Below are 27,566 nucleotides of genomic sequence, written 5' to 3' on the forward strand. Positions count from 1 at the left end.
ATCAGGCATGCCAATATTTATAAAGAAAAACTACGGTGCTAAGTTCTAGATATGGAACAATCACCATGGAAACTGACTATTCTAGGTTAGTGAGACACATTTAGAACTATACAAGCAAGCCAGGATGAACTTCAACCAGGGTGATCTATAAGCTTATCAGAGCCAAATACACACTTGAGCAGATTCCAGGGCTTCCTGATGCCACAGCAGAGATTGTTTGGACTAATTGAGATTGAGCAGACTGACCAATAGACAGAAAGACATGGCATGGATGGCCCATTAGAAAAGCCTCCCTCTAAGGGCATTTATGCATGCTAAGGGACGGTGCAGGTTCACACACTGCCCATTATTTATGCATCACGGCAGAAGAAACCTCACTATATGTTCTCTGTAATGTCTTTTTGCAGAGGCTTTATTGAGAACCCTGGAAAACTACACTCAAGTCCAGTAACTGGCACAGAAGGTGCCATAGAAGAAACTTTGCAACTAAGATGTTGTGTTAAGGACACTTTGTGCTATACCACCTAATCCTAAGTAGGGAACAGATCACTGTCAGAGACTGTTGCAGGCTGATCTTCAGCTTGCTTAGAGACTACTCATCATTGACAGCTTTGAGGAGAAGGGTTAATTCCCAGCCGTTACTCTCCTGATCCCCCAACCCTTGGACTTTTCTCATACCCCACCCTGAATCCTCAGGCTTTATTCCCGCAAAGCCCCTATTTCTGCACCCTTGGAACTGTTATTTATTTTATTGTATGATGCGATTACTGTTGCTTCTCTGTTTTTGTTTGCATGACTTTTGGTTTCAGGTGTACTGTTAGTTATTAACCAATGCTATCACTGTATTGTACTGTTCTCTGCTGTGTTGCAGTTTACCTTGTATGTAATATATGATCAGTTCTTGAATAAACTAACTTGTATACATATAGGTCAAAGTGTAACTGGAAAAGCAATAGCATCTATCTCTAAATAGAAGGTAAATTAAAAACGGCTGATAGATAGACCCACTTACCTATCTATAATACTGTTGTTTTGCTCCAACTCATACGTCACAGCTTTCATTTCGTCCCTGAGTTGTAAAATTCTGTAATAAATGTATTGAACAAGAATTATTTCTAATAAATAAAACTGCTCTTAGCCAATGTAAAGAGCAGAATATTTTGTAATATGACGCAAGACTAGTATAAGTGTGATGTCTTTTGCCACTCTATCCTGCTGAGCTCTACCTTTGTCTCAGGGACAATGGAGAATGTATACTACTCATGTGCAGAATTGTGCGCATGCACGGACATTCTTCCTCCCAAACACCACCCCCTGGCATCCTGATGACGAGGAGTAAAAGTTGGGAGGTATGCCAGTGTTTTAACAAGCTCTCTATTTAATATAATTCTTTTTCTCATCTTGAATTTTAGAAATTCCTTATTTGTTAGGCTCTTCTCCTTATAACTGCTCCTAATTAGGAGGTTGGATTAGTTTCAAAGTTTTTATATGGCTCAACCAGTAGCAAAAATGGATGCCCCCATTACAGTTAACCCATTAGGGTATAATATGAAGACATAACGGCTGCGTTTACCATAAAACTGGTTCCTACCTACCATGAATACTCTTAGTTTTTCAGTTTAGTGTTCCTTGAAAGCACCCTCTATGCTAGGCTCTTGTAGCGTTTTATGGGTTAGCTTATATAGGAATTAAATTGCTGATCGATCTTCCTGAGGTCATCTGTCAATATGTGCTTTCCTATATTAACTAGGTCTCCTCTAATTATGGACTCACATGCTCTGCTATGACATGTTCAGAAAAATCTCAAGAATAGTTAGTTTGAGCAGAAAATACATACAAAATGATTGTAGGCACATAAAATCTTTGAGTCAGGCCAGATTGGGCAAGAATACATTTGAAATGCTCTAAAAACTGTTGAAGCAGAGGGACTTAAAAGTCGCCCTGCCTTTTCCTATCTACCCAAATTACTGCAGTCATAGTTTTTCTAAGACCTTCAGCATAAGGGTTTTTTGCCCCGCATTTTTTTCTCTAAGCCCTTATGCAACAGGGTTTACCATAAGGTAACATAGTCTTGTCTTTAACTAGGATCTTACCTGGGGAAAGTATCAGTAAAACTGGATACAAAAAATAGATGTGTCCAACTTAACTCATGCTGCACTTGGACAAATGCTGCCTAGCTAATAATTCCATAATTCTCTAAATTTTTCCCTTCTTGTTGTAGAGCCAATGGTTAAATAAGGATCATGGTGGCATGAAGTTTTGAAACAAGTTCAGAGAAGGGCTACTAAAATGGTGAACGGTTTGTAGGATAAAAGTACATATGTGAGCCTGTGTAAAGACATCTATAAACTGAACCAACCTAGTTGTCTTTGTAATGTTTTTTCCTAATGCTTCCATGGCCATCATACGTGAAAAATAAACTCTGATTATATATATTTATCATGGCATTGTACAACAATGGCTGCATAGTAAACCTATTAGTTGAAAAGATGCATTTCACATTTTCCTCCATGTCAGCCCTAGTTTCTAGTAACTGAAATAAAGGATATCGGAGATGCACGGAATCCCACAGCTATAATCATTGGGTTACTGAAACATGCCGCTATATTTAACATCACTGTATATAAAAAAAGAAGAGACATGCACATGGAAGCGATATAAATAAAAGCTTTGTTGCCACTCTGTGTCTAATGCTGAGGAACCACTGAGCGGCAATTTGGTGCAGCAATGAAATATGAGCATCCATACAACCCTTGTTCTATATTACAATCTTGCAAGAACATTTTCTCCTTCTATTCCAGTATGCCTTAATATAAGTTAATTTGTATATTGCGAATCTGTTAATTTTCAGAGTCTGCCTCTTTTAATAGTGTCATGTAATGTGCTGGTGCTTTATAGACAAACGTGACATAAAGTCTTTGCAAACAATGGAGTAGTCCATACGTCTGAGAGCCGGTAGTTGGGCCCACCAGCTTGGCCTGGTAGCAGACTCTATTGCTGTATTGCATTTAGTTTTGACGAGTTATTTTATATAGGCTGTGTAAAAAACTGAGACAAGTGACCAGTACATGTAATGTTTTAGGAAAAGCAGAACGCAGACATGACTACGCAGATACACATGACACTCAACCAGGACCAGAAAGGCTACAAGCCTTTGCTTATACTTATCACAAGGAGATGAGATGATATGAAGTAGGGGTAGTCTGTGGGACATAGTCATGGTTTACCAATGCATTTAACAATCTTGTAAGAACTTTTATCTTAGATGGCTCAATACAGGATCATACTATATACCACACTTCTGTGATAGCATGACATTGCTAACATGGGAGTGCCCTTGAACAGTATTCCTTTTACTATTCGATGGCTGTTCCCATTAATAAGTTGCCCTTCATTAGTGATAACATTTAACTGTACATCAGGACCTGGAAAATAACAGTCATTACAATCTTGTAACCTTTCTTGCAGCAGAGAAGGTAAACTAGCCCCAGGGCATTCGATTTGACCCTTCTATGTGTCTCTGTTGAAGCCCTGGGTCTGCAACTGCTTCACTGCTCTGGCTCTTGCTCCCGTTCAGGTGGAGGACGATGAGTAATACGTAGTTCAGTCTATCCTCTAAGCCTCCAGTACCTGATACACTGGAGGGGGTTTGGTCCTGAGGAGCGTTCCTGTGTCTTGTTACAGCAGACATTTGCTTTAAAGGGATCCATGTATAAAGTGGATATGGATGCAAAAGGTGATCATTGTTAACCTTGTTTGCACAAGCTTACCCAGAATCCCTTGTATTTGTGGCAGTACTACCAGGTTTCTGAGGGAAAAACAAGTCTTCTAACTTGTCTGGTGGGTATAGACTAGTGTTTAATAATGCCTCAGCTACCCCTGTAACTTGATTTTTATGACATTAAACAGAGGAAAGAACAAAATTAGACATATGCTAAGGTTTATTTGCTTAACATAGTAGAGTGTGTCAATGATTTTTCTGGAAAGTGGAACAGCACCTTTAATATTAACTCACCTAAGTGTAAGATCATCTTGGGTGTCATTAGGGTAAGAGGCTTGTGGACTATGGCTTGAGTGCACTGGATATACTTGCAGCATTCTTTCAGACAAGCTATCCATAGCCTGTGAGAGGAAGAGGACGAACCACAGTCAATATGTTGCTTGCAACCCTTAAGTAGCAGCACAAATAAAATAAATAACCACATTTCATAATGTGAGCTAAGCAGGTATTCCACGAAATTCTGGGTGGTTAGAAGGCTGGAAAATACCTTATTTACAGATTCCTCGTAACTTCGAAATTCCCGAAAGCACTCTATCAGGTATCCATTTATAAGGCCTAAGTGGTTCTGAATCTCGTTAATTGCCCTAAAAAAAAAAAAAATAAAAAAAAAGTATAAAAATGTACAAAATACGCACATTTCTAGTATTTTGAACAGTACCAGAAAGCAAATATATTTGCTTTTTTAATATAATACTACAGTTAACCAAGGTTAATGATGTAAGTTGTTGCCAAATAGACAAACCAAATAATTGTTAAACATGACATATCTATGGTACAGTTCCGCATTTTCTACATCTGAATGTAAAAAAAATAATAAAAATGTTCAAATTATGAGTATGTTAACAAATGCCACTGATTGGCTGATGAGGTGATTATTTGTGGGTGTGTCCTATGAATAAGGATGCATTTTCATGAGCTTTCTCACCTCATTTTGGCTGCATGTTCTGACAATGCTGTCTGATACATCAGAGCAACCTCATCTTGAAAAATAGATAGAACTTTTTTGGCTAGATTTCCTAGGTTAACCCTGTGGGCGTAGAGAATAAAAGCAATTACAAAACAAAACAGTTGCATCAGACAAGAGTGACAGAAAATTAGAACTCACACTTACTTGTCCAGTTTGTGAATTTGCTCTTCATTGTATCCAAGCCCTAAAAAGAATTTAAAAATATTCTAAAACAGTCATACGTAGAGACAGGTATCCCTACCTGGGAACTTGGTAAGCTAAAGGGACCTCTCCATTTGTTGGGGGTGGCTTCATAAGGGGATAGGCTTGCTGGGCATTAAGGCAGGGATAGCCTTATGAGAGAAGGCAGTATGAGGGAGAGTGGGTGCACAATAGCTTGAGCAATGTGACTGCCTTTGTGCCACATGACAAATGTTCCTGGTTTGGGCATTTAACATTAATGCAACTTATGTTTCTAATTATACAGTCAGTGATATAAAAACTGTTAAATCCAACAGATTATGTGGAATAGCACCTTTAAGAGGTAAATTTACCTTTTTTTCCAAATTCCAACTTTTGTAACACAGGGAGAGCGACTGTGAATGCACATTAAAAGCCAGTCCTCCAGCCATTATATGCACTTTAATGCATTTGATAGATGTGTGGTCCCTTTAAATTTGTGTGGTATTGGTTTTGCAAATGCATTCCACAGGCATTCTACAGAATCATATGCATGTGCCACTTCCCCCACCGCTGACGTCAGCGGGACCGCCCACCGACAACAGCGGGACCGCCCACCGACGTTTCCAGGTATGCCGATTAAGGTCTGAGTCTTTACATCTGGAAAATGGCGGATTAGATGGGCTGAATGGTTCTTATCTGCCATCAAATTCCAAAGGGAACCTGCTTTCAAAATCTGCTTATACAGAAACTTGTGCTTACGTGGCTGCTGCCTCCTTTTCTTGAACTGTCTGAATATCAGTTGCATTTTCTGCAGACAATTTTCCATCCTATTGATACTGGATATAAAAAGACAGAAATGTAACACTAAGCAATAAGCATCACATGACAGCTTTAATGTATACTGACCATAACAGGTACAACTTTGGTGTTAACAAGTTAATGCCGCTACCCATCTTATGGTTTCTCAAATAAATAACCCCTTTCTCTAAAGTAATTTCCCTTTCCTTCAACCATACTTTGAATTCTGTCAGAACCTCAGCAAAAAGTAATTGGGTAGCCTAATCACAATTAAAACAGGAAGTTAAGATGGCTGCTTCCATTGTATACATGAGTTACAATGAAGCTTTGTGCGCCAACAGCATACGTCTCCATTAATTTTAGCAGCAGATCTCCCATACTGGCACATGGCCACCGCTGCCCATAAAAGTGGGAGAGTGGGGCAGATATACAGGACAACAGGACAGCGTCTGAAGATCAGCACCGCCACTCAAATATGGAAGATATGAGTACTGAACCGTGAAATGTAGGAAGTGACAGATCATCCTGAAAATCTAAAATTAAACCCAATTAAGGACCTTAAATCAATAGGTCCCCCATGCACTGAATGTTTTTTTTTTCTGGCCGTTTTACCTTGTGCCCATCCGAAACTGATCCTGCTCCTTCAGAACATCTAGCAATATCCGCCCAAGCATATTCTCTTTATCCAAACACTGGGAGAATCTGGACAGGATATTACCCATCTAAAGTGGAACAAGACAGCATGGTATTTTATGTAGTCACTTTTACAATCCTCTTTGTTAACCTCTCTAGGATTCGGCACACCATATTTTTTTGATAATGCTATATATTATACTGTAAGTAAAACTCATAATGATTCTGAAAGTGTATCGGATCAAGCACTGATAAGGTTATAATTATAAACCTGCGCTGGCCCTTGCATCAGGCTCAGGCAGATGGTTGGTTCTAATTTTCCTCACTTTTGTCATCTGTTTATCTATAGATTACTTCATTTGTCATACCTCTGAGGTCAGCTAGTCGCCTACCATTGTAGGTCTTACACTAGAAACTAAGAGGTATACAACCTGAACAATACTATATGTACATGATTACCCTCTGTTTTGAGGATTTGCGGCAAAGGTTTGTTTCACTCTGGCTTACAGTACATATCCTGTGCTTTGAAGGAGAGCTGTAATGGAGCTACGCAGCAAGCACTTGGGCACACAGAGTCACAGCAAGCAGAGATCAGTGGGCAGAAGAAGAAGGCTGCAGTAGCTAATAAATCCAAGCTGGGTACATAGACATATAAAGAAGTAGCTGTAAGAATAGATTCAGCTAATAACCACAATTATGTAGAAATTAGAGCTCTGAAGGGGGGTCAAATGTTCCAGTCCCAGCATTCTTAGCGTCTTAAAATAGGTATTTTAGCTACAAATAAAAATATCTATCTGGGGGCGTTTAAAACTATTATAGTATGTAATAAAAAAACGCCCTCCAAATAAACATACATTGTGTTATTCCATACATGATAGTCAAATTATTAACCTAAAAAAAACCATGTATAGAAAACCCCTTTTTACTTACAGAGTGCAACTTCCAATGACTCTCCCCTTGGTCATACATCTCTGTGGCTTCAGAATTTCCCTTCTTGCATCTGTAAAGTGGCAAAATGGTAATGTATATGCAAATATATACAGTAAATGGTAAATACATTTGACTATTGGTTTGATGATAAGATGGGGTTATTATGCTGTTTAGGACTTTTCTATATCCCTCAACCTACAATTCTGACATCATTTACATTTTGTTTTCTCTTTGTTGGATACCTTTTTCACAAGCCAATTACAGTGGTGTCTGATAACATTTTGTTTAGGTTTATGGAACTTTACATCATTCTCAATGTTGACCCAATAAAAGGCATGCACTTCAACTAAAGACTCATTTTTTCCAGGTTAAGACTCCATTTCAGCTGGGAGAACATCACACTGCCAAGGTAAGGGCTACCAACCTACTAGGCAAGCCAAGGCCAATGACAAAAGTCTTTATTCTCTAACCCTTACACATTCTAAATATGGGGTAACTCACAGTACATTTAAAGCAATTTGTGGGTGTTTGATTGGAATAGGAATGCAAGTCAGGACCACTCTCAGGGTTTTGCCCAGAGACTCCGAGTGAGACGCTGCTTTACATGGGTCTCTGAGCCACCACAGTGAAATTCTGGGTTGCAGGAGCAGCTATGTGGAGCCCGATTTGTCCCCAGCTAGATTCCCAGTAATTAAACACATATGCTTTGCCCATACTACATTCTATAAATAGACTGTGTAGAAATCACAATAAGGAACTAAAGAATTGATCCAACCACAGTGGAATTTAAAGTTGGAAAAAGGCCTTCTGGTAAAGTCCCCAAATTTCCATATTAGTGCTGACCAGAAGAAGATCTTTAGCAAACCCTGCTTACAGGCGTTGGGTCCTATTCTCTATGTTGGCCATGCAGTTTAGTATGGGTACCAGAGCTCCTTTCTTGTCTGCAATCCGTCTGCATTCTGTTTTCATGCTTTGACTGCAAAAGGAGATAAAGCAGAATGTTCGCTGATTACTGCTATTGCCACTTCCCATTACAGTGTATATTAAGCAGTCTATGAGGTACATCTACATTTTTTATTAAATCAGATCTGTCTATTTTCCTTACATTTTACAGCACCGTTAAATAAATAAACATGTGCCATTTGTTTTATAGGATAAAATAAACATTAATGTATTAGAAGCCCACCCATGCATACCAAGGTAGCAGCCATCTTATCTTCCTGTTCTGCATGACTATTCTTCACTTTCATTTGTCTTGCTAGGTCGGATATAAGCCTTTGGAAGTATTGGAGAATACATGTAGGGAAGAACACTACTGAACAGATAATGTATATGTATGAGGTCTGTAGATCTGTTTAAGGTGTTACCTAGGGTATGTTTGTGGTGAGGATTGTAGTTAAGGTTTTGCCGAAATATCAAAAGCCCTTTTTCCAATTATGTTTTTTCCCCTATTTGTTCATTTGCTCCTTGTTGTTGGTTTAGTCAGCCTTTGTAGGCAGGAAGATAACTTCAGAAAGGAATTAGATATGCCAGCTTTGTCACCTTTTCCAAACTTTTCAACTAACTATTTACAGAATAGCCTGGCGGTAAAACAAAAAGTCCAAGCTATAGGTTGTTTGAATAAGATAAGCTAAAAGCTGCAATTGTGAACATTACGCTTTAAAAGGTTTGTAGCAAGAATGTTATTACAAAGTCAAATCAGCTTCACCTAACAGAACAAGCTGTAACTGAAATGGGCCAATTATACTAGTAATAGAAGGAATGACGATGGCTCAAGTACCGGATTCAATGTTTTTTTTTTTTACCCTATATTCCATTAACTCACATTAGCCAATATGTCCCACGGGGTATAAACTCTTGGCATCTTAAAAGCGACTTTGACACTCGTATTGTCTGGTAAACAGCAGCCAGGACATTCTGAAATGGAACAAATAATTATCAAAAGGCTTGGTTTTTTTGTTGTGTTTCTCACATCTTTTGATTGGTATACTGAACTATCTCTGGACTTTAGTGTTTTCTTCTAAATATGTTTCGCTTCTCATTTGGACTGTGCTGAAAGATAACATTTCCAATTTTGCCCTTGCATATTGCTCTTTACTGGTCCGCAGTCACTACTCATACTGCTGGCTCACTGGGGTTTTCCTTGGACTTTCCATCATATCACCGCTCATGTCTCTCACCTTCCTAATTACTTTCTAATTCTTTCTTACTATTTCCAAATAAAATGTGTCTTTTGCACCAGCTCAACATGTTTATCAAGCATAATTGTTATTGTTACTTTTTATGTTTCGTCAGTTTAATAAAAAATATTTATTAAAAAGGACACAAGGGTTAAGATTAGGACCAGTTAGTTTCACTCTGGCCCTCTAAAACTCAGCATTTTAAATACAACGCCATTGAGGGTTGACCGTTGGTGTGTTAACCTGATACTTTTAATAGAATTAGAGTCGGTGTATGCGTACCACATACTGTGGCCCTTGGATCATACCCCTCGTCCTGCAACATGTTGACTTCAAAAGTATCAAAACGGCTCATATAGTGAAGCCAGAAGTTAAACATTTCCTAAGGAAACACAAACCTCTTGACTGAATAAAATGCGATCTGCGGATTAGTCAAAGTTCATTCTTTCAGTTCAGCTTTATTCTCACCTTTGCAATTGTGTAGTCCCCGACGACATTCACAGATGGCAGAAACCTGGGATAATCAGTGGCAGCTAAAAACAGAATAGAAAGAAAGAAAACAATCTGAAAAAAGGTAGTTTGTCACAGCTGGAAGAAAGTTATGTGGGCAGGAATCCTTCCATATTGCTGCCCACCACCAATCAATACACTGTCCTAATCACAATTTTCACAAATGCATAGATATATTTAATTCCTTAAAGAAAGTATGCGTGGTTATGCAAATATTCTAATGTTAAAAATAGCGTATTTTAAAAGGCCATAAATATGCAGCCTTAGCGATAATTTTGTGGAGTCTGCAATCTTGTTGCCTGATTTTGAGAAACAGCTTTAGCTATTAAGACTAATCTGGAGCTATTTTGGTGCAAAAGGCTATGTGGAGAACTAATTATAGAACCATTGGAAACCTAAAACACTGCCCTACTGCTGCAATCCCATCTTTACAAATATGGCCTAAAATGTTTACTGGAGAAAACACATGTAAATGTTTGGTGTGCTTTTAAGAAGCAGTGAATTATATTTATGGATTAAAACTTACGATCTTTGTAGATGACAGATTTGGGTTCCTGAATTTCACTGCCAATTAGGATAAAAGGATTTTGCTCTGTAGTTGTAGACAAACTGCAGACCTCCATGGCGGGGTTTATGGGGAAGTGGTGGCCCTCATATAAATACCTCTGCCTTTCTGGAGGCACGAGGGTGTATATGGACACAATTTCCATGAATTTAGCCACACTGCAAGAAGAAGAGGCATATGCGAGATGAACATGAATAATCACTCCAAGATATTTTACATAAAGTGGGTTGTATATACCGTAATTACTCTATGATATGTATATGCAACAACTCTGCGTTGCTAGGGTAATGCATTAATGTAATGTAATTACATTAATGTAATTACGGTAGCATGGAATAAGGTTGCAGGTCATATAATGCTCTCATCTTTTCCATGCTCCGTAGCTGGTATTTGGTAACAGTAACTATGCTACTGAACTGCACGTAATCGTGTTGTCTGTTGCACACAAGACCCTACTGCTCCAATTTAAATGACTCATAGAAGCAGTCTGTAATGATATATATATAGGCCATAAAGGGAAGTGCAGTATGTTGTAGAGGACTGCATGGGCATTGGGATGCGCGGGTGCTGCGCTGAGGGAAGGTTGATCTTAGACACCCAGCCCGTTTTAGAGCAGGCCCAACTATCTGTAAATAAATGTATTGGAATAGAAGGTTGCGGGATCGTGCGGGAACGGACACCCATGTTGCGGGAGAAGGTGGTAATGGCTATAAATAAATGCATATTAAGTAGTTAGTAACTATTTTTGCACATCAGTTTTGGCTGCTTAAATTGAATTGAATTCAATGAGACCACCAAGTGCCCATGCACGCGGGGGGAGAACCCCTAAAAGCTGACTACGTATGCATGCACACGGCTTAGCAAGGAGTGCATTCAATGAAAGGCAAAACATGTAGCTGGGGTGGGGAAATAGAACAAATGTGTAAAGAATGCATATAATGGCTGGGGTGGACCTTTACTTTGCTAGCATTGCTACTCTACTTATTCTGTAAAGTAGTTCCTTTTGCATATCCCCCCCTTGGCCATCCCTCCTCATCCTATTACCATGAACGACATACAGTATGATTGTTAAATAAATGCGGCACACATTTAGGGGAAGCATAGTTCATTTCAACTCTAAATTATGTGTAAAATGACAAATACTTTTTTAAAATGGTTATGCTACCCCCTTCTGTTCAGACATGACATACAGCTACCTAATTCTTTCTGGGGCACATTGTAGAGTTTTCTGGTTCCATGCTTGTTAAAAACTTACGTGTCACATGGGTGTACATAGATCTTATGCATGTTGGCTTGTGGCAGGGAAAAAACATGGATTGCCATCCTTTCGAGTATCTTGTTTGTCTCTGAAAAGAACTTATCAAAGCCCCAGCATTTCTCTTGGTCAGCTTCAAGGATATTGGGAAGAATAGATTCCACATGAGTCTTTAGTGCACTGAAAAGTATATATATGGGTGAGTATGGGAATAAAAAACACAGCCTACAGAGGAGCAGTGAATTGCTGGTATACAAAATAGGCATGTGCAAGCAGTGACATATATCTTCAACCTTAATAACACGATAACTAAGCATTGGCCAAAACACTAGAACTATATACAGAAACACACTGTTCAAAAGTTTGAGGTCAGCTTAAATTTGTAGCTGTGCAACCATAATTGCAAAGAGGTTTTCTAATGATCAATTAGACTTTTAAACATAAACTTGGATTAGCGAACACAATGTGTCATGTGCCTCTATACTTCTATGAAGATATTCCATTAAAAAAACAGCCTTTTCCAGCAACAAATAGTCATTTATTACATTAACAACGTCTATACTTCATCTTATTTTAATGGACAAAAATTTCTTTATTTGGTATACATAAAGAAGCTTTAAAGTGCAGTTCGTGAATGCTTACAAACAAATTACCGTATTTGCTCGATTATAAGACAACCCCCCAAAATGTAAATATTATTTAAGGAAAAAAAGAAAAAGCCTGAATATAAGACTACCCTACAAGAAATAAGTTTTACTAGTAAATATTAATTCCATGTAAACTATTTTTTTCATATTTATTAAAACTATCATTGAGAAAAATGTTGTTGTTTTTTTATTTCCTTTTATTTGCCCAGTTATGCACATCTGCCCCCCCAGATATGCCTTATACCCCCTGATATGCCACTCTGCCCCCCCAGAAATGCCTTATACCCCCCTATATGCCACTCTCCCTTCCTGATATGCCACTCTGCTGCCGGATATGCCTTATACCCCTATATGCCACTCTGCCTCCCAGATTTGCCTCTTGACCCCCTATTTGCCACTCTGCCCCCCAGATATGCCTTATATACCCCTATATGCCACTCTGGCCCCTGATATTCCTTTAACCCCCTATATGCCACTCTGCCTCCCTGATATTAATTTTAACCCCCTATTTGCCACTCTGCCTCTAGAAAGCCCCTATACCTCCAATATGCCACTCTTACCCTCCCCCAATTTACCAGTGCTTCCCTAGACTTCTCCCCTGTGCTTCGGATTACTTGGTGTCTAGTGGGGCAGCCGGTGGAGGTCTGTGTGCTGCGCGCAGACAACCTCCGCTGCTGCTGCCAGCACTTTGGCCTGGCTTCTATGCAGGGGCGTACCTAGAGTATTTGGCACCCGGGGCGGATCCTGTAAGTGGCACCCCCCCCACCAAATGTAAAGACATCTACAAAATTATGTTAAGAATATTTATTGCACCAATTTGTAAACTGTATGTCAACTGTAAACAACAAGAAATCTGAAAAAATAAATTAATAACTTATAAGTAAAATAAATACGTTTAAATAACATTTACTAAACATATAATAGTGCTTTCTTTAATAACCCTCCAAAAAAAACAGCGTCCACATTGCCCACATAGAACCTGACCAGCACCCAAATTACACACACATAGGACGTGCCATCTTTGCCCCCAAACAGCCGAGTGTACGCCATCTTTGTCCCATAAACACGCTACCTGTGCCATCTTTGTCCCATAAACACCCTGCCTGTGCCATTTTTGTCCCATAAACACCCTGCTTATACCATCTTTGCCTTTTTGACAAATCAACTATACACCTATGATTAACACAAACACTTTTACAGTCACTCCCTCCCTTGCGAGCCTTGTCCTCCAGCGGCGGACATTGCTGTCCGTCTCTGGAGGGGTGCCGGCAAGTTGGCACCCCCCTGATGAGCGGCACCCGGTGCGGACCGCCCCCCCCCCGCCCCCCGCTAGGTACGCTACTGCTTCTATGAATGAGCACCGGAAGGTCATGTGACGTCGTCGCTCCATTCTAGAAGTCCCGGCAGCAGCGGAGGTTGTCTGTGTACATTGCACAGACCTCCACCGGCTGCCGGAGAGTAGGATCCAGGTCCCCTGCAGCGCTGGGGGAATCTGGATCTTAGTCTTGTAGTTAGACCTCTATTTGAGGTCTGATTAGAAGACGGACGTTATTTTTCAGAGCATTTGCTCTGAAAAATACCTTGTCTTATAATCGAGCAAATACGGTACAATTTAAAAATGTAGGACTTCATTACATTAATTGGAACAAAATGCCTTCCCACCTATCTGTTCCATGTATATAAATCAAGCAAATTATTAATATTTATTGATTTATACATGACTATTCGGTTCTGCAGCTCTTTGCAATTGATAATACATTATAGATTTTAGATGTGGCTACTTATGCTACTCGCTGCTTTAATTTTGAAAGAATAAATCAACAATTCTGCTGTCGATTGTTTTGTCATTACAGAATAAAGGTAGAACGCGAAGGGCATTATGCAACGGCACTGAACTGATCAAATATTTTTCTAAAAAAAAAAATCACATTTGTTGACACACATTACAGGGCAGGTATTTTCTTACACAGACAGCTGACAGTTAACTGGTAGTTCATAAATCCACTCAATAGCTCCATTCTCCTTCCTCTGCACCCCTGCAATGGTACCTGGTGGCTTCTCTGTAGTTATTTTATGCCTGTTAAATATAAATATGCATCAAGTACTTATGACAAAGAATACCTTTCTGTTGTCTCAACTGCCTCTATCTTTCAGCACCTCCTGAAACCTTTATTATAGTATTTAAACAGCGCTACGGAATTTGATGGCGCTATATAAAACAATAAATAATAATAATAAGCAATGGTGTGGTGGATTTACATAGAATACCAGCTATATGTATATATTACCACTTTGCCTACTTGCATCAGGTCCACCATCGGTACCCAAATGGGGACACAGTGAAACTAAAAATATTCTGGGTTTAGCGCAATGACACATTAACAAAACATATTTAGGACTTCCCCAAAGAACTCACAACTATTTATGTGATGATTAATTAAAGGAAAGCACCAAATGACAGTACTTACAATAACAACCTATGTCGGTTAGTAGCTAATTGATTGGTACTAGGATGACAAGGTGGGTAAATATGGAGAAAACTGTAGTGTTTTTGGTAAAATTAATCAGAGCGTCTATATGAGAAGTAAAACTCTCCAGAACCTGAACAAATACAGTGAGTTACTTCTGTGTGGTTTGTTTAAGAATCCTTAAAATAAGCCAGACATAGAAACACAGAATTTGACAGCAGATAAGAATGATTCGGCCCATTTAGTCTGCCTATTTGTCCTTAATCAGTCCATGATAGCCATACGCCTATGCCACGCATATCTGGTTGCTTTTGCCTATGCAATAGAATATCCAAATATTTTGTATGTGCGATATGTATTCTCACATTGTCACCTTGTTCTTCCTAGGTCCACCAAATGGGATGAATGGGAGGTTGCCAGTAGCTGCATGGTAAAAGGTCACACCAATACTCCACAGGTCAACTGTCACACCATAACTCTTTTGCTGTGGTTTCCTTAACACTGCTCTCTCGTACATATCTGGGTGCTGGATAGAAGTGACAAATGAGGTTAACCCTAGCTTAGACAAGCAAAATATACTACATGGACAGAAGTACTGGGACACCTGACCAGTACACCAACAGGGACTTTGATGACACTGCATTCTAAATACATAGACATGAATAAGTATTTGGTCTCCCCTTTGCAGCTATAACAGCTTCCACACTTCTGGGAAGATGTTGAAGTGTTTCTGTGGGAATTCTTTCCCATTCATCTAGTAGAGCATTTGTGAGGTCAGCACTGATGTTGGACAAGAAGGCCTGTCTCTCAATCTCTGTTCCAGTTCTCCCAAAGGTATTCAATGGGGTTGAGGTTAGGGCTCTGTGCGGGCCAGTCAAGTTCTTCCAATCATGTCTTTATAGTCTAGTTGAGTCCACGCCTCAACGGGTCAGGGCTGTTTTGGCGGCAAAAGGGGAACCTACACAATATTAGGCAGGTGGTCATAATGTTATGGCTGATCGTTGTATGTATATGTGTGTGAACATGGGTGTATGTGTAAGTGTGTTTGAGCATGTATGTGTAAACGTTTGTGTGTGTGGGCGTGGATTTCCATGTGATTGTGGATGTGCATGTATGTAAGTGCATGTTAGCATGAAGCTGTATATGTGTGTTAGTGAATGTGTATGTGTATTGGCTTGAAGTCTATGCCAATGTGAGAGTGTGTGTAAAAATGTCTTCCAGTCCATATGGGAGTTACCTGTGCAAGGAACTAATCAGCCATTAGCCCAGACCTCTGATGGAGATCTGAGGAGCGAAACATGTCAGGGGGCTATTTGTTTGAGTTTTTAATAAGCCCGTGTCACTGGTCATAATTCTATTATTCTTGTTGTTAGGACTGCAGCCATCAACAGTATATATGATTTGATACTCTTAGTGTTATACGACTGTGGGCATATGCCCTCATGTCACAGTGACGTATACCTTTTACGGTAGGACTGGCGACACTGGTGTTTTTAAACATCTTTTTTGATTATACCTTTTAATAAACATCTTAATAAAAGTGATGTCTTAGGGTGGGGTAATAATAAGGGTATTTTTGATCCTGAGAACGGGATTGGTTGGTTTTAGAACTAATGGGGGAGTGCCAAATACCCTAGGTATACCCATGGCAACAGAAGAGAGAATAATAAAAGTGGAGATTCTAAGGAGCGGAAGTTAACACCTTTTGCTTAATGTATATACATTAGGTGAGCTTTTACTACACACAGTATATTTTGATATGTTAACATCATTACATGTTTATATATAGTTACACTGGTGTTTTTGTTGGGGGTGTGTGGGGGACTGACAGATTAACTTTAAATGGAGTGCAAGAAGCAAAGAGAGAGAGAGATGGATAACACCTACATACCAGGTACTCCTCTGTCCCATATATAGACTGGAACTTCTCATCATCATCCAGTTCTCGGGCAGCACCAAAATCTGTCAGCTTGTAAATGCTATGTCCATCTTCTCCTATTAAACGCATAATGTTCCCTGGTTTGATGTCCCGGTGCACTACCCCATTTTGCCGTAGGTGGTTCATTCCAGCAACTGGAAAAGCAACAGAATAAGCTGACGAAATGCTAAATATGTATTTTATATCACTTTTTACATTTGCCATTTATAATTTAAAATCTCCAAGACACCTGTTTGTTCTTCTCTTCTCAAATCTTCCCCAGTAGACCTTAACTTATTCATAATCACCATCTTGATGGTACCTGATATTTTGGTCTTTGTTACTTCATCCAAAATCCAGTCTACCTCTAATTCATACTGCACCTACACTGGTTCCACCAGTATAATTTACCTCTTGGGATTTAACTCCCAACCTTGTAAATAATTTAGCCCAAAGGAAGCCCAACGGAGGGTGAAATGCATAATGCAAGGAGTGGAGGAGCGCTTCTTTTGAGATTGATTTTGAGGACTCTTTTTATATGAACTCTGCATTCCAGATTTTAATGAATACAGCCACAAGCGCATTCTATGATCAGCTAGTGGCCATTATCTCAAATCATTGCAGCTCTTTATTTGATTTAAATATATTGTACTATATATTTGTTTCTGTTCTTTTTTTTTTTACATGTATATGGATCCTGCGTTATGAGAATGAAGGTGCCATTTTAATTTCTTTTGCACATTTTTGGTGTAATAAACTCACATGTTTATGCTCATTGTGAATTAAGGCCGCAGCCGAAATTGTTTGGAGAGAGCTATTGACCTCATTTACATATAAGCCAGTTCTTCTATGAATCCATAAAAGCATCAGAGAAAGATTGATAAAAACGGTATCACTGACCCAACAATACATATATAATTTAAAAAAAATCGAATCTGCACTGTCTAATAAATGTTGCTATTGTTGGTAACTACAAGATGTTGAAATAATGTACATCTAAAGCAATACTAATACTGTGTGTTTGCTAAAACAGCCACCATGTTTTTCCATACTTTCAAAAATTGTAACATCTTTTTTTGTGCCATAAAATCTCAGATATAATACACTCCCCCACTTCAGGACTCTTGAAAAGGGGTAAATTATTATACCCGAGATTATCTGGTAATGATCTTTTTTAACCCCTTCGTGACAAAGGCTGATTTTACTTTTTGTACCCTTCGTGACAATGGCCGTTTTAACATTTCTGCGCTGCTCGTGTTTAGCTGTAATTTTCTTCTTTCCCGTTTACTGAATTAGATGTTGTTTTTTTCAGGACAAGAAGGCCTTTCTTTAGATGACATTGTTTTGATTGTATCATATTATTTACTAATAAAAAAAAGTATAAAATATGGTGAAAAATTTAGAAAAAAATTACTGTTTCTAACTTTTAGTTGAAAAATCTTTTACTCATCTATAAAAGGTAATAAAAAAACCTGCTAAATAGATTCTACTATTTGTCCTGAGTTTAGAAATACCCAATGTTTTTATGTTTTTTTGCTTTTTTCTGCACGTTATGGAGCAATAAGTACAGGTAGCGTTTTGCTATTTCAAAGCCATTTTTTCCAAATCTGGTAATTCTTCCCCCCATGTGCCATTTCGGGTATCTAAGTTTGAACCCAGCCAATGCAATTTACCCCATCAAATCATATATTTTTGAAAACTAGACAGCCCAGGGTATTCCAAATGTTGGTATTTTAACCCTTTCCTAGCACTTATTCTACCATCAGCCTTTGTCAAACTTTATGGTAGTAATTTTTTTGCATTTGTTTTTTCACACACATTTTACTTCAGGTATGAATTAAAAATTTCTCGTATATGTCACTATCACAAAACACCCCAATATGTGTTCAGCAACATCTCCTGAGTGCAGTGATACCCCACATGAATGATTTTGCCTGGCTGTTTGGGGGCAAAAGGGCCACATTTGGGGCATGCACATTTTTCAATGTTGAACTTTGGCATTTGGGGATCCACTGCCCATGCCCTATTTGGTACATCTTTGAGCCAGGCCATTTCAGTATACCCAACAAAACCATATATTTTTGAAAACTAGACACCACAGGGTATTTTAAATGCTGGTATTTTAACTCTTTGCATGCACACATTTTACCACCAGCATTTTTTCAAAGTTTGCAGTAGTATTTTTGTGTGTGTATTTTTCCCACACACACCTTTATGTATGAATTTACAGCTCCTGGTATATGCCGCTGTCACACGACACCCCAATATGTGTTCAGCAACATCTGAGTACAGTGATACCCCACATGCATGGGTTTGTCATTTTTGGGGGGAACTAAAATGCCACATTTGGTACGTGTTAATTTTTCTAATTGGAAATTAGATGTGTGGCCATCCTTCCCCCCGTGCTAATTGGGACCTTGTTGAACCCGGCCAATTCAATTTACCCCATCAAATCATACATTTTTTAAAAGTAGACACCCCATGGGCATTTAATATGCCAGTATTTTAACTCTTTCCATGCGAGAATTGTTTTAAGCTAATATGCTAATTTTAGGACTTGCTCACAAAAATATATTTTTTATATATATATTTTTTTTTTTTGCCTTTTTTTTTTATTTTTTTAACATTTTTTTTCAACTTGAAGGTTCCCCTGATAGTGACATCAGTGGGAAATTATTTTTACATTTTACTGGTTTTTTACTATTTTTTTTCTACTTATTATTAATTTTATTTTATTTTTAATTTATTTTTTCTAATCACACTGATTAGAAAGCTGAGCTCCATTGACTTGCATGGTTGAATGCAGTACCTATATTCAACCTGCAAGTGGAGCCAGAGTTCTCTAGAGGGTCTGGAGACCGTCTAGCGAACTTTTTAGTCTTTATTGGGTTTTTTTCCCGGGCCGCCGCCATCTTGCTGATGGCGAAGATCACCGGCAGCTGCGGCTGTGACCGCTCTCCGGAGCGGTCACAGTCCATCCCCAGGTAAGTGTTTGGTGTCGCTGGATGCCTCCTGATCGAGGCATTCCAGCGACACCATTTAAGTTTAGGAGGCGATCGTTGATCGCCTCCTAAACCCTTTTAAAACGGGCGTCCACCGCCATACAAAATATGGCGGACGTTGACGCCCCGGGGAGGGGCCAGAAATGGCCCCTTTGTGCCGATAATGGCGTTGCTGAATGCTTCGAGGTCGAGGCATTACAGCAACGCCGTTTCGGTGCAGAAAGCGAAAATAGATCGCTTTCTGCACCCATTTAAAGACGTGCCGGTCCTGGCACGTCATTTGTCGTTATCGACTTGAATTTCTGTGACGTGCCCGGACCGGCAATTGTCATCAAGGGGTTAAACTAAATAATCCCAGCAATACTTTTTAGAATACTTGTATATAAAAATCCCAAACTTGCACCCCAAGAGGAACCTTGACACCCCTCAGTAACTAAGTTTGTTTCACTAATTAAATGTGAATGAGAACCAAGTTCCATTAAAACCACTGCTAAATAACACCCAGTAAATAAGTCAGTGAATAGTGCCAAGTACCTGGAGTCAGCAATGAACCCAAAGTCCCCAAAACTGAAAATGCGATTATTATTCAACATAATTTAAAAAATCAAGTGATAATTTAAGACTCTTGGGTTTTTGGTGTACTTAGGTATATATATGTATCATATAGGAAATGTTCTGCCTCATTTTCAAGAATAGTCATTTTTGTAATTAATTTATTTGTATCAAACTATGGAGTAAAATTTTCAACCAATAATATTGAACACTTGCACTTGTCGTGCCTCTTAATATCTCACCAACACATTGCATCACAATTAGGAACTCTGATTCTGACAATCCAAAGGCGTTTTCTGGCTCTTCCAAGACAGAGAGCAGACTCCCACTTGAACAGTATTCCATAACCAGCACTTTCTGCTTGGTGCTGCCCTGGGAGATCACAAGAAGAAAAACAACTTGAGAAGGTGCTCAACGGTCTGTATAATATTTTTATAATATATCTGTAAAACATTTTAAACCAAATGAACAGCTGAGACTTAGGGAAAAAAATAGTCTATTAACCTGACACTCCATAAGGCATGTAAACTATTTTTTCATATTTGATTTAAAAAAAAAATGAATTTTTTGTTATTTGCCAATTTGCCCCCCCGATATGCCTTATAACCCCTATATGCCCCCCCCGACTTACCGATGCATCCCTAGACTTGTCCCCCTTGCTCCAGACTGCCTGGTGCCAAGTGGGAGCAGCCGGTGGACGTCTGTGTGATGCGCGTAGACTTTCACCGGCTGCCAGAGAGGAGGATCATGCAGTGTCGCGGGGATCCTCCTCTCTGGCAGCCGGGGAACAACCTACGCTGCTGGCCAGTACTTCCACTGGGGCTTCTTTGGTGGAGCACCAAAAGGTCATGTAACCCCGGAGCTCTGTCATAGAACCCCCGGAAGCGGCGGAAGTTGTCTGCACGCATCCACCGGCTGCCAGACAGGAGGATCCAGGTCCCCTGCAGTAGAGCCCTGCGCGGGACTGCTTTTTGAATCCCGCTCCCGCCCGTTCCCGCAATGTGGGTGTTCCTCTCCCGCCCGCTCCATTTGTGGCCAATCCTGCCCGCTCCCGCCACATTTGTGGCCAATCACGCCCGCCTCCTTACCTGATTTCCCGCGACATCCCTCGAGTTGTTCCCTCACAGCGTCTCTTCTCTTGCTCCGCCCAGGAACAAGGCGGAGTCACAGGAAGTGACGCCACATCATGTGACTCCGCCTTGTTCATGGGCGGAGCAAGATAGGAGACACTGTAATGGAGCAGCGAGAAGGCATCCTTGCGGGACTGCGCGGGATTACCGGGACCCGCAGGTACAGTGGCTGACCACCCGCTGGACCCGCCTCCCAATGCAGTCCTCTACCCTGCAGCGCTGATTGAGATCTGATTATAAGATGACATTGAATACAAGACGAGGGGGTTTCAGAGCATTTGATCTGGGAAAAAACTCATCTTATAATAGAGCAAATACATTACTACAAATACGAAATGGGGAGGGGGTAAATTAGCAATAACAGACAAGGACGTATCTTATTTTAGATGGCCTGTATGCACGTGTGAGAGCATAAAGATCTTTAACTGAGACTCACAATTTCTTCAACAGCAAACAGCTTGACAATGTTGACATGGTTGAGTTTTCGCAACATTTCAAACTTTCTCATCTGCACCTCATGTGGTCTTTCGCAACTGAGGTTGTTAAACACCTTCACTGCTACCTCTTCCCCAGTTTTCTGAAAAGAGGCAAAACATGATTTAAATCAAAGTAAAAAAATTGAAGAAAAAAATGAATAATAAAGTCTTAAATAGTACCATCATATATGAAATGCTATTATACATTTGGCTTTATCATGTGTAATTAGGATGGATGTATTGATTTTATTTACTAAAATATGTATGCATTTGCCTGAGTCCTGCAATTTTGGAAGGAAGGAGAGTTGCCAGAAAAGTTGTGGTTTGGACTCCCTCACTTCACTATTCACTATGAAGGGCCAACATTGACAGGTCTCTAAAGTTGGGTTGGCTCTTCATAATGGATAGTTAAGTAAAACACAGTTCCTTTGTTTCTAGATAACAGAGAGCTCAATAGGGGTCAGACTGGCAATAATGAGGGGTCTCTGTGGTCGATAGCTGAATATGGGGGGTCACATGTTAAGTTTATATGGATTGTAAGCTTGCGAGCAGGGCTCTCTCCACCAAATGTATCGGTTTGTCTTAGTCTGTCAATTCTTGTCTTGTCATATCCCTTGAATTTATGTATTGTATTAAGCGCTGCGTAAACTGTTGGCGCTATATAAATAAAGGATAATAATAATAATATGGCCACATATCCAGCCAGCAGACACACACTGTTGTATGGGACACGGCTGGCAAGGGGCTTACCAGTAAGTACTGGTGGGGATAAATGCTCAATAAGAGCACCTAAAGCTAAATTTTTGCCTACTTATTAGGTAATTAAAGAAAGAACACATATCATTCATTTTCTCCCTGCAAACACGTTAATCGTGACATTTAAATCTTTAAACGTCACGTGTTGTGATGTCATGAACAATCACAAAATATCATGATGCAAATGAGCAGAAACATGCTTGTTTTCCCAGGATGAAAATGCAAACTATGCTAAAATGGTGTCAAAGATACACCAGGGATTTTAGACATTAGAAAGAAGCATTGGAGAACAAACAACCATCCATTCCACTGTGAAAATGAGCAGTTAACAGGGTGTGGGGTGTCATGATGTCCCTCAGCACTTATGCTCTGCCCAGTAAACAGCATACTGCAAGATTTTCTTTATGTAAAAAAACAAACATGGTGGCATATATAAACTTTAATCAGTTGTAGTTTTAAATTTAATAAAGTTAATATTGCTGATGGTATCTTCTATTCATTGTGCTTACGATGCATTTGCTGCTGAACTACAGCTTCCATGTGTCAGGAACCAATTTTTCGCTGCCTGAACCATGGCTTTTTTATACCTGTGGTGTTTACATCTGCGACCACTAGTGGCTACCCTCCGCCCTCTGGAGCACTCAGAACTCAGGTGTGCCTTGTTACCTGGGTTGAGCCCTAGTCTACATCCAGCTGGGCCTTGTTACCTGGATTACCCTGCCTTTATGAACCTGCCCTGCCATTCAGTCAGGGCCTTTGTATTGAAGTCTATGGACCTTACCTGCTGTGGCTCTGCACCTGTACTGTTCCTGGTTCCCTGCTTTGTGTCCCTCCAAGTGGACTCCCTGCTATTGTGTCCTTCCAAGTGGACTCCCTGCTATTGTGTCCTTCCAAGTGGACTCCCTGCTATTGTGTCCTTCCAAGTGGACTCCCTGCTATTGTGTCCTTCCAAGTGGACTCCCTGCTTTGTGTCCTTCCAAGCGGGCTGTGTGCCTTTCCGTGCCCTTCCAAGCGGGCTCCCTGTCAAAAGACTTATTACCGGTATTTATTTTGCCATACGTCCGGTTTCTTGCTTTGACTGTATTACCCTTATTTGCTGGTCCTGTTATTTACATAAAATACACTGCATTACCTGGAATTCTGCTTGTGGTGTCTTTGTTTGCATAATCATGCACCGTGGGTTACATACTGAACCCCAAGTATCCCCTGCGCATGGGCTCCTACCTGACCTGATCACCCATGTCCTGACACCATGATTCTTTGGTTGTTGGCTAGTGCTCATGTGATGTTTAGTATAACAGCTGTAGAGCAGTAACATCAAGTTTCTTAACCAATATGATCTGTGTTGTTGATAGCTTTGTGTATTGTTGTGCCTTGTGGCCACACCCACACTGCTATATATATATATAATTTTTTTTTATATATACAAACAATATATACACACACAGGTATATTCTTTAATTTACTGAGACTATAGAGAAAATCAAGTGGAATATATATTCATAGCTTTGTGTTTTTGTGGCTAAACCCACATACATAGACATATACATATACACACATACAGGGGCAGGCGAGCCTGGAGGGCAGGGGATCAGACTGGCACTCAGAACAATTTTGTACTGGCACTCAGAACAATTTTGTACTGGCACTCAGAACAATTTTGTACTGGCAGGAACGCAGGGACACAGAAGTTTCACATAACGCGAGATTACGTCAGCTTGCAGTGAAAGCAAGGCTGCTCACACAGTGTGCAGGTAGCCAGAGAGAAAGCTGTCAGTGAGGTTATAGGGAGGAAGTGAGTGAGTGAGTGTGAGAGAGAGAGGGAGTGTGTATGTTAGAATGAGGCTGTATGTTTAAGTGTGTTAAAAGGAATGTAAATGTATGTGAGCATGAATGTGTATCTCTAAGTGTTTGTATATGTGAGCATTAATGTGAAAGTGTGTTAGCATGGATGTGTATGTGCAAGTGTTTATGTGCCACCATACATGCAGGGGCGGGCTGGGCAATTGCCCCCCAGGCCACCCTCAACGTTAATAAAACTGCCGGCCGAGTGGCTGATGTGGCCGCACGACCGCCATGGCCGTCTTTAATGCGGGGGAAAAAGCCTGCATTAACCGTGATCGCAGAGGTCACAACCCCCGTGATCACTTCCACAGAGGCCCTGCCACTTACCTGTGCATTGCTTGCTGTGCGAGCAGCGTCTCTTGTTCCACCCAGGACAAGCAGGAAAACCAGCCACTTTACGCCACGTCACATGACTCCGCTCCTGCTTTCCCGGGCGGTACAAGAGAAGAACGCAGAGGGATGCAGCCGCTCCTGCAGAAGTCTGCAAGTGACACAGAGTGATCCGCAGTTCAGGTAAGGGGGTGGTGGAGGTGGTATGAATGAATATGCGTAATTCAGGAAATGAATGAGTGTCTGTCAATGAGTGAATGAATGAGTATCTGTAAATGATTAGTATCTGTAAATGAGGAAATTAATATATTAACGAGTGAATGAATGTTTGTGTTTGCTCTATTCCGGGTGTTGGGCAGATCCTGTGAGTGAAATCTGGGTGCTAAATCAATACTAAAGGGGGGGCATTAGGTGGGATAAATATACAATGTGGGGCTAGCTGGGGGCAATACACAAGGGTGTGGGCGCATTAGGGTGATTGCATTGGCCATGTTTTCCAGGACAAATATAGCTTTTACATCCTGTGTCCAGCCCAGATAAAATGCTGCCCTGCAGTATGGGTGATTTATAGACTCATGGAAGGAACAAACTAGTCGGGTATACATCCCCCATACTGCAGGGCAGCATTTTGTGGCAGAGCCTGTCCTGGTGTGTGTTTGGGTGTCGGTGTGGCAGAGCCTGTCCTGGTGTGTGTGTGTTTGATGTGTCGGTGTGGCAGAGCCTGTCCTGGTGTGTATTTGATCATCTGTTTCCTGGCACTTTACTTTCTGTAGGAATAAATTGAACTATAGTCACTTTAAAAGGACAAGATTTTCTAGGCCCAGAAACCAGTGAGCAAAAAAGTGAAGGCTTTGTGTTATTTAATCTATTTCAATCTGCATAGTTTATTAAAAAGGATTAGTTGTGTTAAATTGTGGCTTCAGGCGTCCCGTGTATGACTTTTTTTAGTGTACTGACGTACTCCCAATCACATTACATCAACATGCGTTAGAAAATCAGAAAAAGATGGGCATGGATGGTAGGCTGATTCGGTGGCGCAATTGGCCACTTGACTAGACTTGCCCCCCAGGCTGTAGGCAGCCAGCCCTCCCCTGCATACATGTGTATGTGTGTTACCCTGAGTGTAAGTGCCAGCCCTCCCCTGTGGCTAATCAATCATTAGAAAACCCTTTTGCAATTATGTTACATAAATGTTTTTGTTTTCCATAAAAAGCAGCTAAGTGAACACAAACCCTTGGATGTCATATCCTGTATGTGTGTGTGGTTGGAGAGATGTTCTTATCCCTTTGATCTTTGAAACAGTGTGTTGACTTTACTACCATGTAATCTCACTCAAGGCTGTGTAAATCTGTGTTCAATTTTTGTTTTATTTTTTTTTTTTTAGGAGCCATGAAACTGCAAGCTATTTATGACTTTAGAATTAATTAATTTATACCCAGTTTAATTTTGAACTCATGATAAATGCTTCTTTCAAGTCATCTGCCTTATTCATTATAAATTGTACTGAAGCCATAGGTTCCTAAACTTTTACGGCTGCACCTATTTCTCTTTACTATTTGATATTGATTTATGAATGTACAGTATACACTGAAATATATACTGTATACTATGTTTAGTAAAAAATACATACTGTATATGAACCAATTGATTTGAAGCGAGCCAGGTGCTCTAGAGTGGTCAGTTTATATTGAAATGTTTGAGTAGCGCCCAATCTTGTGGACCATACCTTGTTCCGTGCTTTGTACACACTGGCAGTGGCTCCTTGACCTAAAAGGTTTTCCAGCTCCCACAGGTAATTCGGAGTGCTCTGCATTTTTAACAGTATAACGTCTCTCTATGTTGTATGGCATCTGTGCAAGAAACGAAAAATCTTTATCAGGCACCTTAACTGACATCATTCAAGTTAGAACAAAAGCCAATAGAAGGTTTTTTACGGCATTTCAGAGCAAAGAAGAACATGTTATGTAATCTGTAAGGCACACTAGGTAGAAGCATAAGGTGTCATATTTGTTTTGCACTGGAGTTATTGAAACTACCTATAACTTTTGCTGTCTGTCAATCAGATATTTAATTTGTCTTTTTCAGAATCATTTAACAACTGTATCAGACTGTCCTGTATACCAGAGTTTCAATACCAGTATAACTGTATAACTAAAAGACATGCACTGTGTTTGAAAGACAATTTACACAGCCTGTCAAGAGCAACAATCTATTTTGGGTGGACTACAAGGAAGTAAGAAAACATTTAAAACTGTAGATCAGGGCCTTGGCCATCATTTGGAACACATGTCCACTACTAAAGCACTGGGTTACTTAAAACTATATCTTAATGCCAGAACACTGAAGGGTGGGTTACCCATATTCCTGCCTGGTCTGTAAGTTAGGGAGATGTTCCAAGGAGATGAACCAACATCAGTACACCTGGCTCAGTAAATAGTGGTGGTTGTTATGCTGTACCCTTGTCTGTGTCTGGCTAGCTATGAAATGATAGAAGCCTTGCTGTACCACAGTCTGTGTCTGAATCACTATGTAATGATAGGAATCATGCTGTGCCTCCATCTAAGCCTGGATCACTGAATAATGATATGAGTTATATACTAATAGGAGACTGTATCACTGTCTGGCTTACTATATAGTGATGGGAGTTTTGTCAGGGAGTAC

The 27,566-nt window shown here is 40.1% G+C and overlaps 1 protein-coding gene across 1 annotated transcript in view; it reads right to left on the minus strand.

The window, feature by feature from the left end:
• LOC149287946 (inhibitor of nuclear factor kappa-B kinase subunit epsilon-like) overlaps positions 1-26,718 on the minus strand; it is a 64,707-nt gene extending 37,989 nt beyond the window's left edge. The window contains exons 1-16 of the mRNA XM_089492292.1: positions 26,632-26,718; positions 21,935-22,075; positions 20,611-20,740; positions 16,788-16,969; positions 15,262-15,422; positions 14,395-14,505; positions 11,782-11,961; positions 10,488-10,684; positions 9,920-9,984; positions 9,097-9,188; positions 8,468-8,546; positions 6,321-6,430; positions 5,670-5,746; positions 4,893-4,932; positions 4,707-4,808; positions 4,269-4,365 (exon numbers count right to left, since the gene is read on the minus strand). Coding sequence (XP_089348418.1) covers positions 4,269-4,365; positions 4,707-4,808; positions 4,893-4,932; positions 5,670-5,746; positions 6,321-6,430; positions 8,468-8,546; positions 9,097-9,188; positions 9,920-9,984; positions 10,488-10,684; positions 11,782-11,961; positions 14,395-14,505; positions 15,262-15,422; positions 16,788-16,969; positions 20,611-20,740; positions 21,935-22,075; positions 26,632-26,718 — 1,851 coding nt within the window. The remainder of the gene's footprint in view (positions 1-4,268; positions 4,366-4,706; positions 4,809-4,892; positions 4,933-5,669; positions 5,747-6,320; positions 6,431-8,467; positions 8,547-9,096; positions 9,189-9,919; positions 9,985-10,487; positions 10,685-11,781; positions 11,962-14,394; positions 14,506-15,261; positions 15,423-16,787; positions 16,970-20,610; positions 20,741-21,934; positions 22,076-26,631) is intronic.
• Positions 26,719-27,566: the final 848 nt, after the last annotated feature.

This window comes from Sceloporus occidentalis, unplaced genomic scaffold (assembly GCF_023333645.1).
Source record: "Sceloporus occidentalis isolate IW3139 unplaced genomic scaffold, rSceOcc1.0.p SCAF_55, whole genome shotgun sequence".
Lineage (NCBI taxonomy): Eukaryota > Metazoa > Chordata > Lepidosauria > Squamata > Phrynosomatidae > Sceloporus > Sceloporus occidentalis.